General features: G+C 43.5%; 1 protein-coding gene across 2 annotated transcripts in view; it reads left to right on the top strand.

The window, feature by feature from the left end:
- The window catches only part of Slc22a15 (solute carrier family 22 member 15), a 57,518-nt gene that overhangs the window by 40,534 nt on the left and 2,876 nt on the right, over positions 1 to 14,108 (top strand). The window contains exons 9-10 of one of the 2 annotated variants that reach the window (XR_004119731.1): positions 12,014 to 12,134; positions 13,607 to 13,683. Coding sequence is in view for 1 of the 2 variants with exons in the window: in XM_031374992.1 (XP_031230852.1) it covers positions 12,014 to 12,134; positions 13,607 to 13,679 (194 nt within the window). In the remaining variant the exon portion in view is untranslated. The remainder of the gene's footprint in view (positions 1 to 12,013; positions 12,135 to 13,606; positions 13,684 to 14,108) is intronic. The other variant, XM_031374992.1, reaches the window with a different exon arrangement.

The following is a 14,108-nucleotide window of genomic DNA, read 5'->3' as shown; positions in this document are numbered from 1 at the left end:
AAGGGATTACCATATGCCATGCTTCATTTCTATGATTGCATATTACTTAGCAATTGTGCGGGCTATAATGGGCCAGATTCTTTGCATTGCCTGAACTATTCTCTGGGTGAATAATGTGCTCAGAGGTGTGCTATTAATTCTTTCAGGCTATTAAGCTACCATCTGGGGTGTCTGGGATGCAGCACTGGTGACGTTAGACTTGTTTACTTGATAACAGGGAAGGCCCACTCTGCACCGAAAGACACTCCTTCCAGGCTGCAAATGAAACTGCATGCTCTGGCCAGTCTCGAGACTGGAGGTCAGACACTGGTACTCAGGGGTAGCTTAGGAATCCCTAAATGTTTCCATGTGGTACCCCAAGGTTAACAACAACAACAACACCATAAGAGTAACATTCACTGTTGACCACAGTGGTTATGCTCTTGGTCATTTTAAAGTGTGACTAAGGGCTACTGAGATGGCCCAGCAGCTGAAGTGTGACTAAGGGCTACTGAGATGGCCTAGCAGGTCCTTGCCACAAAGCCTTTGACCTGAATTTCATCACGAGTACCCATATGATGGAGGTGAGAACAACTCCCACAAGTTGTACTTTGACTTTTACATATATCGTGTGGCACACACACACACACACACTCATGCACACATACATACATACATATATACATACATACATCATACATACATACATACATACATACATACAGTTCAAATAAAGTGTATTTGTAAGAAGCTTTGGTCCTTTTATAATTCTATAGCTTTACTAATCAGTACAGCTTCAAAAGATACTCCTCTGGGTGAGAATGAAGCTTAGTTGGTAGACCACTTGTCTTGCTGCACAAAATCCTAGGTTCAATCCCCAGGACCACATAAAATCTAGGCATGGTGGCAAATCTGTAATCCCAGAATTCTGGAAGGCAGGAAGATTGGAAGTTCAAGGCCATCCTTGCCTGTATTACAAGTCTGAGGTCAGATGCACAAGACCCTATCTAGAAATAAATGTCTCTCTGTCATCCCATTTAATGTTGTTACCCCTATATAGGAATTCTGTAAAGCTAGATATATCAGCATATGCAATTCCAGCACTTAGGAGACTGAAGCAGTAAGATTCCAACACTGAGGCTGGTCTGGGCTATGTAGCATTTCAATACATACATTTCAATAACAGAAAAGGAAGAAATTCTGTAGATACATAGGTATTTGCAACTTTCTAAGCTCTTTTTTTTTTTTTTGTTTTGCACTCCTTTCATGGTAGTTGTACATTGGAGGCATGACTATTCCTGCACAGAGAGATGTGGTTTTCAGTGAGTAAAGTCCTACCTGGTGGCTTTGCTACCAGGGCACACAGGCTAATAACACCCTGTGCTGAGTTTGGGGGCTTTGATCACTGTCGTATGTCCCTCGTGCTCTGGATGGGAATCATGAAGATGGTCTGGTCATTCTGGGAAGAATGAAATGGTCATTCCCGAGCAGCCTACATATCAAGTATCCTTCTGCTAAGCTGATCCTCCCTGAAGTTCAGTCATTCCAGGGTCTTATCTGGAGCCTTCCAGATGTCCCAGACTCAATTCCTTCTCCTGTGCCACCGGTCGGTCGGTGGGTCGGTGGGTCAGTCGGTCACCACCTGAGGTTCTGTGCCATGAGCTGGATCACACACTGTTTCTCTGTTCTCTGTTCACACACTTAGGCTGGGATTGCACCATGGCCAAGCAGGGATTTTTATCAACTCATGGAAACTAAAGAATTCAGGCTGTTTGCCCATTTCTAATCCCATGCCAGTGCCAGTATCCCTGTTTTGTTTGTCTGAGATAACAGGCTTCTAACTGTGGTAGCTTTATGCTCAGCAATGCATGTTTTGTGCAGACAACTTGGAGATGTAGTTTTCTACCATGACTGTCATATGCATCATCTCAGAGGGCAAAACTTTGCCCTACTGCCATAAACCTCTCTGTGCCTCATCTCACTCTGGAAGCCAAGGCCAAGGGCTAGCTTTTCCCTCTTACTTCCTCGCACGTTCAGATAGGCCACCCCAAGGATTCCATGCATGACTTTTCCTTAACATTGACCTATTATAAACAAAACGAAAACCCATGAACACACATGTGCAATCTCCTAACCAGATCAGCCAGCCCTCTTTATCCCCATCTGTCCTGAGAGCTGCTGGAAGCCTCTACAGACTGTACCCCTTGATAAACATGCTTGAGACACAGTGAGGCAACGGTTTCCACAGTGTAGGGGACTATAACACAGCAGTTATGCTTGGAAAAAATGGACAGCCTGACAAATTTTAAAGATTTCCTAGGGAAGAAATTCTCTACTGTCCCTTAGTAAATGATTTCTGATTTTAATATCCATGGCTACTAGAATTATCCTCTTCCACCATGGTTGAGCCCATCCTCCTCATTTGATTCATCACTAAAGACAGAGAACAGATGGCCAATGTTTTGTGCCTAACCCTTGCTCTTCTTTCTGGAATCCTCTCTGAGCTTAAAAGAAATTCTTTAAACTATTCATATTTACCCTTTAAGATGTTTTGTTTGGTTTCTTTTAAATCCTTTTTTTTTCAGAGTTTCAAACGCTAGGTTTTGAAAGTTCTGATAAGTATGTATTAAGAGACCTCACAGTTTCTGTTAGCAGCTCATGTTAGTTTGAAGACCTTTACTATTCTCCTGCTCATTTCTCCACCGTGCTCCTGCTCATTTTTCCACTGTGCTCCTGTGCTCATTTCCCTACTGTGCTCCTGCTCATTTCTCCACTGTGCTCCTGCTCATTTCTCTACTGTGCTCCTGCTCATTTCTCCAACGTGTTCCTGCTCATTTCTCTACTGTGCTCCTGCTCATTTCTCCAACATGCTCCTGCTCATTTCCCTACTGTGCTCCTGCTCATTTCTCCACTGTGCTCCTGCTCATTTTCCTACTGTGCTCCTGCTCATTTCCCTACTGTGCTCCTGCTCATTTCTCTACTGTGCTCCTGCTCATTTCTCCACTGTGGTCCTGCTCATTTCTCTACTGTGCTCCTGCTCATTTCTCCACTGTGGTCCTGCTCATTTCCCTACTGTGCTCCTGCTCATTTCTCCACTGTGGTCCTGCTCATTTCTCCAACGTGCTTCTGCTCATTTCTCTACCATGTTCCTGCTCATTTCTCTATTGTGCTCCTGCTCATTTATCCACCGTGCTCCTGCTCATTTCTCCACTGTGCTCCTGCTCATTTCTCCACTGTGCTCCTGCTCATTTCTCCACTGTGCTCCTGCTCATTTCTCCACTGTGCTCCTGCTCATTTCTCCACTGTGCTCCTGCTCATTTCTCCACTGTGCTCCTGCTCATTTCTCCACTGTGCTCCTGCTCATTTCCCTACTGTGCTCCTGCTCATTTCTCCACTGTGCTCCTGCTCATTTTCCTACTGTGGTACTGCTCATTTCTCTACTGTGCTCCTGCTCATTTCCCTACTGTGGTACTGCTCATTTCTCTACTGTGCTCCTGCTCATTTCTCCACTGTGCTCCTGCTCATTTTCCTACTGTGCTCCTGCTCATTTCTCTGTTTTTCCCCACCAAGCATTCCACACCTGCACTCTCCCCTTTCTGCCAACTCAGGTGCCCTTTACCTGCTCGCTTCTTTTTTGCATCTGCTTATGGTTGTGGTTCTCAGTTTCTGGGGCATTTGTGAATACTGTGGCAATATATCTCTAGGAGACACAGAAAACAAGCTAAAAACCAGATGTTTAGTATCTTGCAGCCTGTGATTTATAATTATAAGTTGAATATCCCTAATCCAAAAAGCTGAAATCTAAAACGTTCCAAAATCTGAAAACTTTCAACACTAACAGAGAGAAGCTTCCTATCTACGTGTCGCCTTCCTGGTTGGCCTCCTGGTGTGTTCTCCTCTAGGAAGGTTAACAGGGCTGCTTACTCATCTTTAAAAACAGACTGGTCAGCAGGCATTTTACTTGGTTTGTGTGCTTGCTTAGAGGAGGGTCCTAATTAATCTTACAATATAAATTGCCATTTGGAGTGTTGACTAAGTGCTGGATTCTCTCCATATACAGAAGTCATTATGTGTCACTTACCACATAAGGAAACTAAAATTCAGACTGGTCAGGTAGCGTGTCCACCTTTATAGCGAGGGGTTGGGATTTCATCCCTGACTCACAGCACAGCCTGTGTTCTTGTGGAGATGCACCGACCATCGTGATTTCACACGGTGAAGCTGTGGTGTCTGAGCATTAACACTGTGTGATTACAGGCAGTGGCAGACCTGGTGGGGATTAGCCTGGGTTTAAAAAGAGTGACCTTAGGGTGGCGCTGAACACTATAGGTGAGGCTCACAGCAGCTGTGGCCTCTCTGGAAGATGTGCGCATGTGCCATATCAGCAACATTGCCGTTGAAGAGTGTGTGTACTGACTGCCCAGAATGGTCAGCATGTCCATCTTCTTCCTCAGAGTCGTCTGCCCATCTCTGTCCCAGCTTCTCTAGCATCTATGAATACAAGGTCCTGCCTGTTACCAAGGCTCACTTCCTAGCCTCAGACAGCTTGAAATCTAATGAGGGAACTTAGTGATCCAAAAATAATGAACAACAGTGCCACATGAGAACTGACAAGTGCTTAGACTTTCAGCCATGACCATAAGACAGCAGCTATCTTCCCACTTTAAAATATAAAACCTAATGAAAATGTTCCTATATAGCCATTGGACAGCAGGCTGCGTATAGCAATGATCCCCAAGAGAAGGACACTAAACAAAGATAGACTCCAAGAGGGTCCTTGATCAGGGTCAATCAGAGGTTTTGCTAGACAAAAATATTGAGAAATAGATAATAAAGTGGCTAGAATAAATAATTATTGGTGGCTAAATGTTGCTAGTCAAAAATATTGAGGGGAGTAAAACACACAGAGGAAGACCTCCAGAGATCTTCAGAAAGATCCTCTGGGCTCTGTGCATGCAGTAGAGGATAGCATCCTAGTGAGGATAGTGAGTATAGAAGGAAACTACTAGACAAGCGAAGGATGGAGTGATGTGAATGGGGAAGACTGCCAGGCAGCAGTGGGGAGGACTACTAGGCATGAGTGAGGAGGATCACGAGATAGGACTGGATAGAATCACTAGATAAGTGGAGAAGACCATGAGATAGAGCTGAGGAGGATCCATAGACAAGAGTGTTCCCCATGAGGAAGATCATGAGTTTGGACTGGGAGGACCACCAGTCAGGAGAAGGAAGGACCACCAGACAGGAGTGGGGAGGACAATGAAACAGAAATGGAAAGGACCACCAAATAGAAGTGAAGGAAATCATCAGACAATAGAAGATAGGGCCATCACTGGAACCCAGGGCCATGAGTACTTTGTGCATCCTTTAGATAGACATTAACCATTAGAGAAGACAACCTAGACCAAAAGTAAAAGACCTAAGTGAAAGGCTGTTTGCCAAAATGCTCAACACACACACTTCAAGATCAACTGATTCTCAGTAACTAAGCTGCATCATAGAGCAAAGTCACCAAGGGAGCCTACCACCTAACCAGGGAACAGTCACACATAGCTTTCCATCAGAATTTCCAGGCATCCATATAAGCAGGAGAAAACCTCCTTACAACAAGAGAAATCAGCAGAGACAACCCAGAGGTGCATGAGTGATAGGACCAGGAAGCCAAAACATCCAAGCAGCGACTGCAACTGTGGTCCATGTGCCTGAGGAGACGAATGGCCAAGCAGCTATGATGACTACATTCTGTGTGCTTAAGCAGACAAGTCCAAGAAACTACTATAACTGTGTCCCATGTGCTTAAGCAGACAAAAAGCATCCTTGGAATGAACAGAAAAATGAAGCCATAAAGAAGACATGCACAGAATAGCTCAAGAGGAAGCATGCAGCATGCAAAAGCAGTAGAGAGATGAGACCAACAGCAGACTGAATACCACAGAAGAGATCCATGAATTTCAGTCATAGCTAAAAATAAAAAACTTGTTCACCATAAAATTAAAACAAAAATAAATAAAATCTAACATAGCACAGTGAGTTGCAGAAAATATCAAGTGACCTGATGTAACTTTTTTCTTGGGAAAATATTATCTGCAGAAATGATGACCAGAAGCTTGATAAATTGATAAAATTTCAAATACATGTTTGAAGAGTGGCCTTTTAGTAACTATGTAAGGATCCTATATGTGTGTGCCTCCCACAAAGCATTCAGAGTCCCCAAAACAAAACTGTGCAGAACTTAGACTTGATCCATCAATAGCTGGTTCAGTGATTGATTGAAAAGTAGGAAATCTAGACAGAGCGAGCATGAATCAGCTGATTCATACACACCTCATCCTACTTTGAGGAAACATGGCTTCCATTTGAAAAGCCACAGAACATCTGGTAAGATGGCATAGTCTGGACCATGAGCAAAAACAAAAAGAATCCAAAGTATTGAAGACTTAGAAAAGTATTGCTTGACCAGAATGGAACTAAACTAGAAATCAATAATTAAAGGTATCTGGGGGAAAAAACTCTAAACATTTTAATACTAAACAATACTTTTTAAAGAAACACACAAGTCAAATAAAATAACAAAGAAAGTTACAAAATATTTTAGTTAAACCATAAATTAAATATACAGTATCAAAACTCTTGACGTAGAAAGTTTTGTAAGGCTTAAGTATGAATATTTATATAATTATCAACACTCAAAGAGAACAGATTGGTAATCTCAATTCTGTCTTTAGAAGATAAAGTCTAAAAAAGGAAAGCCAAGTGAAACAGAAGGCAAGCAGAAGAAGGAAATGATAAATATAAGAGAGAAAATCCAGGAATGAAACAGAAAAAATGATAGAGAAAACAAGAAAACCAAAATCTTTTTGTTTAGGACCAATTAAAATTAATAAATCTCTAAACTAATAAAAAAAAAGGGAGACACAGATGCAAATATCAGAAATAAAGATGGGGCCATCACTGAAGGAGCCATAGGCATTAATGAGAAATCGTCGTGAATATTCCTATACCAGTAAATCCAGTTTAGGCCCAGTCTGTAGAGAAACAAACCAAGAAAGCTTACTGGAAAGCAAGCAGGTGACTTTTGCAGCCCTTTGCTGTAAAGAAGTTGAATGTGAGGTTAGAAACACTCCCACAGAGAACTACAAGCCCCGGGCGGCTTTGCTCCTAGGTTCTATGAAACACATAAATAAGAAGAAATTCCAATTCATTTGACTTCCCAGCAGTTCACATTAGATCATCAGTTACCCCAAGGACTAAGTCAAACAAAGCCAGCTTTACCTCTCAGGTACAAGCACCCATCAGTGTTATTTGCCATATTAAAAGCCCAGAAAGAAAAATGAAAGTTACATGATAATTTGGCACAGGCAGAAAATGCAGGTTTTGGATTTTAGCACACATCCTCCATAATAAATATTAGCATGTGGAAACAGAAGGGAATCTCCTTAACCTGACAGATAAGCTCAAGGGAAAACCTCTAGCAAATGCTGCATTTACCACTGAAAGAGTGAATAATATTCACTGTTGTCAGGATGCCCATTCTCTACAGAACTTGGTCAGAAACAGACCAGCCAGTACAAGGTAACAGTGAGGAGACAGGAAGGGGCTCAAGCTGAGAGAAGGGAGTAAGCCTGGTGACTTGAGTTCAACCCTTGACCCACATGGTGAAATGAGAGAACCCAACGCACAGAGATCTGCTCTGACTACCACACACATGCTACACTACACACACACACACATACATTTAAGCATTCAAAAATAGAATTAATAAATGAGCTTGTTAGAATCATGTGATGAACAATTTTGTTTCTATATATTATTAGCAAAGAATCTACTATACAATTAAACAATGGCACTGATAAAAAATGTTTAAAAATTTTAGAGATAAAATTTCCATAGCATGTACAAAGTATAACATAAAACCATGAAAGGAGGAACTAAAGAGGGCTAAACAATTGAACTGACAGTAGTAATAATTCACAGATAAGGAGATCATCAAGACATCCTCTCTTACCAAACCAATTATCTTTAGCACAATATCAAATGTCCAGGAGGATCCTTTTATTGATAGAATAACTTTGTGCAAATATGACTACCCAACGGATTCTAGACTAGCCAAAATAATTTTATCAAGAAAAACAAAGCTCTAGACTATCGTGTGTAACCTATTGTACAGTTAGAGTCATCAAGACAGTATGATACTTGACAGGCTAGATCAGGGGAAGGGACTGAATTTTAGAACAGCACTCAGGAGGGGAGGGGAGACCATAGGAGTTCAAGGTCATCCTTGGATTCAGAGCAAGTTCAAGGATAGCCTGGGCGACCTCTAACCCTGTCTGTCTTACAACACAGCAAAACAAAACACATTGGCGTTCTGCTTAGTCTGTGAGAGAAGGGAATGGCTGAGCTGAAGTTTGCTATTTGGAACCAACAGTTTCCTGCTTGAGTCAGGAGTTCAGGGCCAACCTGAGCAACAGAGAGCACACGAGTCCCTTAAAACAAAACATCCTAAAAGGAAAAAAGTAAAGCACAGATTAGGGGAAAATATCTATAAGATACATATACATGGTGAAAGAGAGACTGGAATCTTACAACTCAATAAGAAATGGACAAAGGAGATGTTTGTTCTGATAGCTCCAAAGGGCTCCTGAAAGTCCTGAAAACTCTGTCCTTCAAAGCTGCGTTGTGGGAGCTAAGCTATGACCTCACGGAGTTTGGTATGTGGAAAGAAACTCGTGTTATGCAAATCCACTTTTTTTTTTAAGATTGATTTATTATTATATGTAAGTACACTGTAACTGTCTTTAAACACACCAGAAGAGATATCATTACGGATGACTGTTAGCCACCATGTGGTTGCTAGGATTTGAACTCAGGACCTTCAGAAAAGCAGTCAGTGCTCTTATCCGCTGAGCCATCTCTCCAGCCCACAATCCACTTCTTAAAAAAACAAAACAAAAAAAACCCTGTAATTTCATTTTAATTTTCCCTCTAAATCAGTTTGCTTTTTTTCCCCAAACAGCACTTTGACCATTCATTGGGAATGACCAGGAATATAGGTCAGGAAGGCAGGGGACCGCTCAGTGGCTGCAGAGCCTTCCAGCACACAGCCAGCAGCCCAGCAGCTGCACAAGCAGGAACCTTAACAAAGAAAGCTGTCTGCTATTGACATAAGCCATCTTAGGGGAGAGGTAGGTTCCCCCTGAAGAAGTGACTGCAGGTGTGTTGGCAGGAGCAGAGGCGAGAAGGTTCAAGCAGCAGATGGACTGGCTTTGGCCTGTGGCCAGAGCCAACCTCCCCAAATGAGCTACTGCTGGAGGTGTCTTCCACCTCACGTGGGAATCCTCTTGCAGCTTTGGACTCTGTCGGAGGTTAGATGATTGTCTCTGTGTGCTCCATGTGAATTTAAATTTCCAGATGGCAATCTTCTGTCCTGTTAGTAAAGATGTAGGGTGCCTTCTTGTGTTTTTTTTTTTTTCTACCAAAAGCCATTGCAGTTAAAAGTCAACACACTTCAAGAGAATGAAGAGATACTTTATTCTTGAGCCAAATATTACTGATCGTGTCCAGGAACCAATATAGATCCAGGGTGCCCAGGATAACATGGTTTGTTAAGGAAGCAGTCACATAGGCATTTACTAGCCCTAGAATTAAAGAAGTAATAAATGTGTCTACTGATTGTATTTGTGGGGTGCTGCAGGCAGCTGGGCTACAACAAACGTATTAAAGCCACAGTTCTGTTATGGGTTTCAGATGCTCTCTGGTGACAGTCTTATCCTCGGAGTTGGTGGAAGACAGTGATGCATTTCCAAGGCTTGGGGAATGAGGGCACTAAAGAAAGCCTGATAATTGGGACTATGATCTGTACCATTCTAACTCTTCAAGAATACGAAGCTAACTACTCATTCCCTGTGTGTAGTCTTCAGCATAGGCGTCTCGCTTGTTTGTTTTTGAGGAACTTGAGTTTGCACAAATAATTACATGGTTTTGTTTTCATCCGTGCTACTCAATATTTTTTTCCTGATTCAGTTTTCTAGAAAATAGTGAAGAGGCTCGTCTATCCTAATTATTGGTTTAAATGGTGAAGTGAATAATCTAGTTAAATTGTTAGTAGAGGAAGTGAGATCAGGGTCCTAGAAACATACCTTGGAGCAAATGCTGGGAGGCATGGGCTCTTTCTAGAGAGACTTTGTAGCTTAAATATAGATCACTTAAACCAGCCATAGTTGTCCCCAAATATCTTGGCAGCATTAAATGTAGTCCCATGTGTTTAAGATGCCTGTTCCTGGTCTTATGACACCATGTTAAAGAGGGCTAAAAAAGTTTTGGTCTGGGTGTGTGATCTGCCCTCCTTGCTGGCAGCTGTGGTAGCACAAACACAGGCTCTTTCCACCACATTCATGCCAGGAGGAGTCCCAGTGCCTCTTAGCTCAACAGATACTTAGTGACCAACAGTGTGCCCTATCCCACAGGGAATTCTGGGTCAGACAGGAATAAATACAAGATGAGAAGTGAGCAATGATAAGAGAGCACCCGAGATATGCTGACTGGTGATCTGGGAGGCAGCGGCAGTGGTGGCTGGCAGAAGGAGTCACTGAGTCACTGAGATCTTAAGGGAAGAGGGGCTCATGAACCACATCATCTGTACTGGCTGGTTTTGTGTGTCAACTTGACACAAACTGGAATTATCACAGAGAAAAGAGCCTCCCCTGAGGAAATGCCTCCATAAGATCCAGCTGTGGGGCATTTTCTCTGTGGGGCATTAGTGATCAAGGGGGGAGGGCCCATTGTAGGTCCATTGCCATCCCTGGGCTGGTAGTCTTGGGTTCTATAAGAAAGCAGGCTGAGCAAGTCAGGGGAAGCAAGCCAGGAAACAGCATCCCTCCATGGCCTCTGCATCAGCTCCTGCTTCCTGACCTGCTTGAGTTCCAGTCCTGACTTCCTCTGGTGATGAACAACAGTGTGGAAGTAAGCTGAATAAACCCTTTCCTCCCCAGCTTGCTTCTTGGTCATGATGTTTGTGCAGGAATAGAAACCCTGACTAAGACAGCATCCCAAGGAGGAGACAAGCTCTCCTTTTTGTCAGAAGTGTCAATAAGAAGGGCAATTCCATGTGATACTGGGGACAGAGCTGCTGGCCTTTGGGTACTCTGAGGAGAGGAAGTCAGCTAGCTGGGTGCTGGGAGTTAGGAAGTTCAGTGGCAAGGTTGACAGAGAAAGGAGGGGCACAGAAAGCTTGAGAACTGTGTTCTTCTCACAAGGAGAAAATTGCTATTTAGAAGGCAGAGGTGTGTGGCGTTTTGACGGGAAGAGTCATTGGAGGCAGACGACGAGTATAGCGTCCCAGCTAATAAGGGAGAACCACAGCAGAGTCAGCAGTGTTTTTAGTAAGAATGGGAAACTGGAATGCTTTTACATTTTGTGTAAATAGATTAGGAAATTCAAATCTAATTATCAATTAATAACCCAAGCAAGAAATTGATGAGGAAAAAAAAGATTAAAAGTTTTTCCAAAGGGGCTGTAGAGATGGCTCAGTGGTTAAGAGCACCAACTGCCCTTCCGAAGGTCCTGAGTTCAGTTCTCAGCAACCACATGGTGGCTCATAACCATCTGTAATGGGGTCTGATGCCCTCTTCTGGTGTGTCTGAAGAGAGCAATGGTTATGTACTCATATGCATAAAATAAATAAATCTTTGCCAGGCAGTGGTGGCACACGCCTTTAATCTCAGCACTTAGGAGGCAGAGGCAGGAGAATTTCTGAGTTTGGGGCCAGCCTGGTCTACAGAGTGAGTTTCAGGACAGCCAGGGCTACACAGAGAAACCCTGTCTCAAGCAAAACAAAACAAGACAAAAGAAAACAAAACAAAAAACAAAAAAGTTTTTCCAAATTTCTTTCATCTTTTGTTCTCTACAGAACATTGTCATATCTTCTTTCAAAAATTTCATGAGACTATCCCTCACATTAGTTGAATACTTTGGTATTTTAAGTTTTGAATGTCCCACAAAAACTGTGCACTTCACTAATATTGTCTGTCCTCCTCAGACACAGGTGTGTTTGCGGTGGTCAACAGCCACTCCTTGTCCCTGCTGGGGAAGCTGACGATCAGTGCTGCCTTTAACATTGTTTACATCTACACCTCTGAGCTGTACCCCACTGTCATCAGGTAAGGGTCTCAATGCACTGGGCCCCGTGCATGCCATCGGACTTTGCTAACTGCTTTTGTGGACAGAGATGACCTTCCCTACCTTTGTGTGGGCATATGTCAGTCATAAGAGCATGTAATCACCCATTGTCTTAGGCGCTGTTCTATTGCTGTAAGAGATACCATGACCACAACAATTCTTATAAAAGAATTGGGGGCTTACTTACAGTTTGTGAGAGAGTCTGTTGTTTTAGAGTAGTAGTGGGTGCAGGCTTATATAAGAAAGAACATCTTTAATGCTAATATCCTTTCGTGAGGACAAGAGCAAACCCAGATTCAGAATGGGGCTGCAGCCTCAGCTCTGCTTCCTGTTCTCTGGGCTGGTCCTTCCTGTGCCAGCCCTTTGCCAGTCTCCCTAAGGAGCATTTGAAAGGACCCCTTCTGTTTCCTCAAGCAGGAGGCCTGTGAGTGTTTCCCACCTGTTAATTTGAAGTCTTTCCCCAGAAACAGCCTGCTCTGCTGTCATCTTGTTTCTGCAACCTGTTCTGTAACTTGGGAGCCGCACCATCCACACAGGGATGCTTCCCATGCTGACAGTAAGGCTGAGGCAGAAGTGGAGGCCTGGCCTATCTGGAAACGGCACCATTCTCTGTTCCCTCCATACCTTTTCTGCCTAAACTGCTCATGGTGCTCTGGGTTACCTGACAATGTGCACACATCATCTCCTGTTTACACACCTGACTTTGAACAGTTAGCTGAGTTTAAAAAAGAAAAGTCAAAGATTTTGGATGACAAAGCTTTGGTGGTGGCTCTCTTAACTGATAAAGAACTAAAGTTCACTCAGATGCTCGTTCTGTTCCCCTCTGACTAATATGGATGCTGCTATCCTCATGTGACTTTAAATTCATGAAAATCGCAGGCATTGGGGATAGCTCTGTGGTTCAGAGCACTGGCTGCTCTTGTAGATGACCCAGACTCAATCCCCATCACCCACATGGCACCGCCCAGCCGTATGACAGTCCAGCCCCAGGGAGTCCACACCTTCTTCCGAACTGCCACAGTACCAGGCAGGGACATGGTGCGCCTGTGCAGAGTCAAAGCGTTCATACACAGAAAAGCAAATGCATCTTTTTAAAGTCGGTGTGCTGAGCATGGTGGCCCCTACATTCAGTTCAAAGAGTGTGGGGGCAGAGGATTGGCACAGTTCAAGACCAGCTAGGGCCAACAAAGCAAGGCCTTGTTCTTAAAATAAAAGCTGCTTTCCTTACCCTCATGAGTCACATTCGAGTGCCGAGAAGCCTCGTGTGTCTAGTGCTGTCGCACAGTGTGATGTCATTGTAGACTCCTGGGCCTCCTAGAAAGCTGTGCCTTCTCCTTAGGAATTTATTATGTCAGACGCATAGTGTTCTTCCTACCCAGGAACTTTAAATTGTCCCCCTGAGACTTAATGGTTGTATTTATATAACTAGTTTGGTTTCTCTCCTGCCTTCCAGAAACGTTGGCCTCGGAACGTGCTCCATGTTCTCCCGAGTTGGTGGGATCATCGCTCCCTTCGTCCCCTCCCTGGTTGGTTTGTACCTCCTATCTCTGTTCTTGGTCCTCTGCTTTCGGCACTTCTGTGTGCTTTGTGTAGAGAGAGGTAATGAGTGAGTCCAGCCAAGAGCGGCTGCACAGATGCCAAGCTTGTGCCTTTCTGACGCAAAGCCCCGTACTCCACCAGCGTGGATGGACTGGGGCATTGACCCCTGGGGCATCTGACTTTTGTTCACCTGGACTCATTGGAGGGTCTGGTGATACCAGCATTCCCCTTCCCATATTCAGAAGTCAATTAATATGTATGCGCAATCTTCTATGGTGTGCTGGGTTCTATGCTAAGAACATGCACATGTTACTCATGGTCACTGTAAGAGGTAGGCATTGTTACCAGCCCTAAAGATGAGATGTGTTTTAGAAGCAGAATATGTGCTCACTACTGGGGGAAAAAAAAAAAAAACC

This window comes from Mastomys coucha, unplaced genomic scaffold (genome assembly GCF_008632895.1).
Source record: "Mastomys coucha isolate ucsf_1 unplaced genomic scaffold, UCSF_Mcou_1 pScaffold16, whole genome shotgun sequence".
Taxonomy (NCBI): Eukaryota; Metazoa; Chordata; class Mammalia; order Rodentia; family Muridae; genus Mastomys; species Mastomys coucha.
This window is presented reverse-complemented; position numbering and strand designations above follow the sequence as displayed.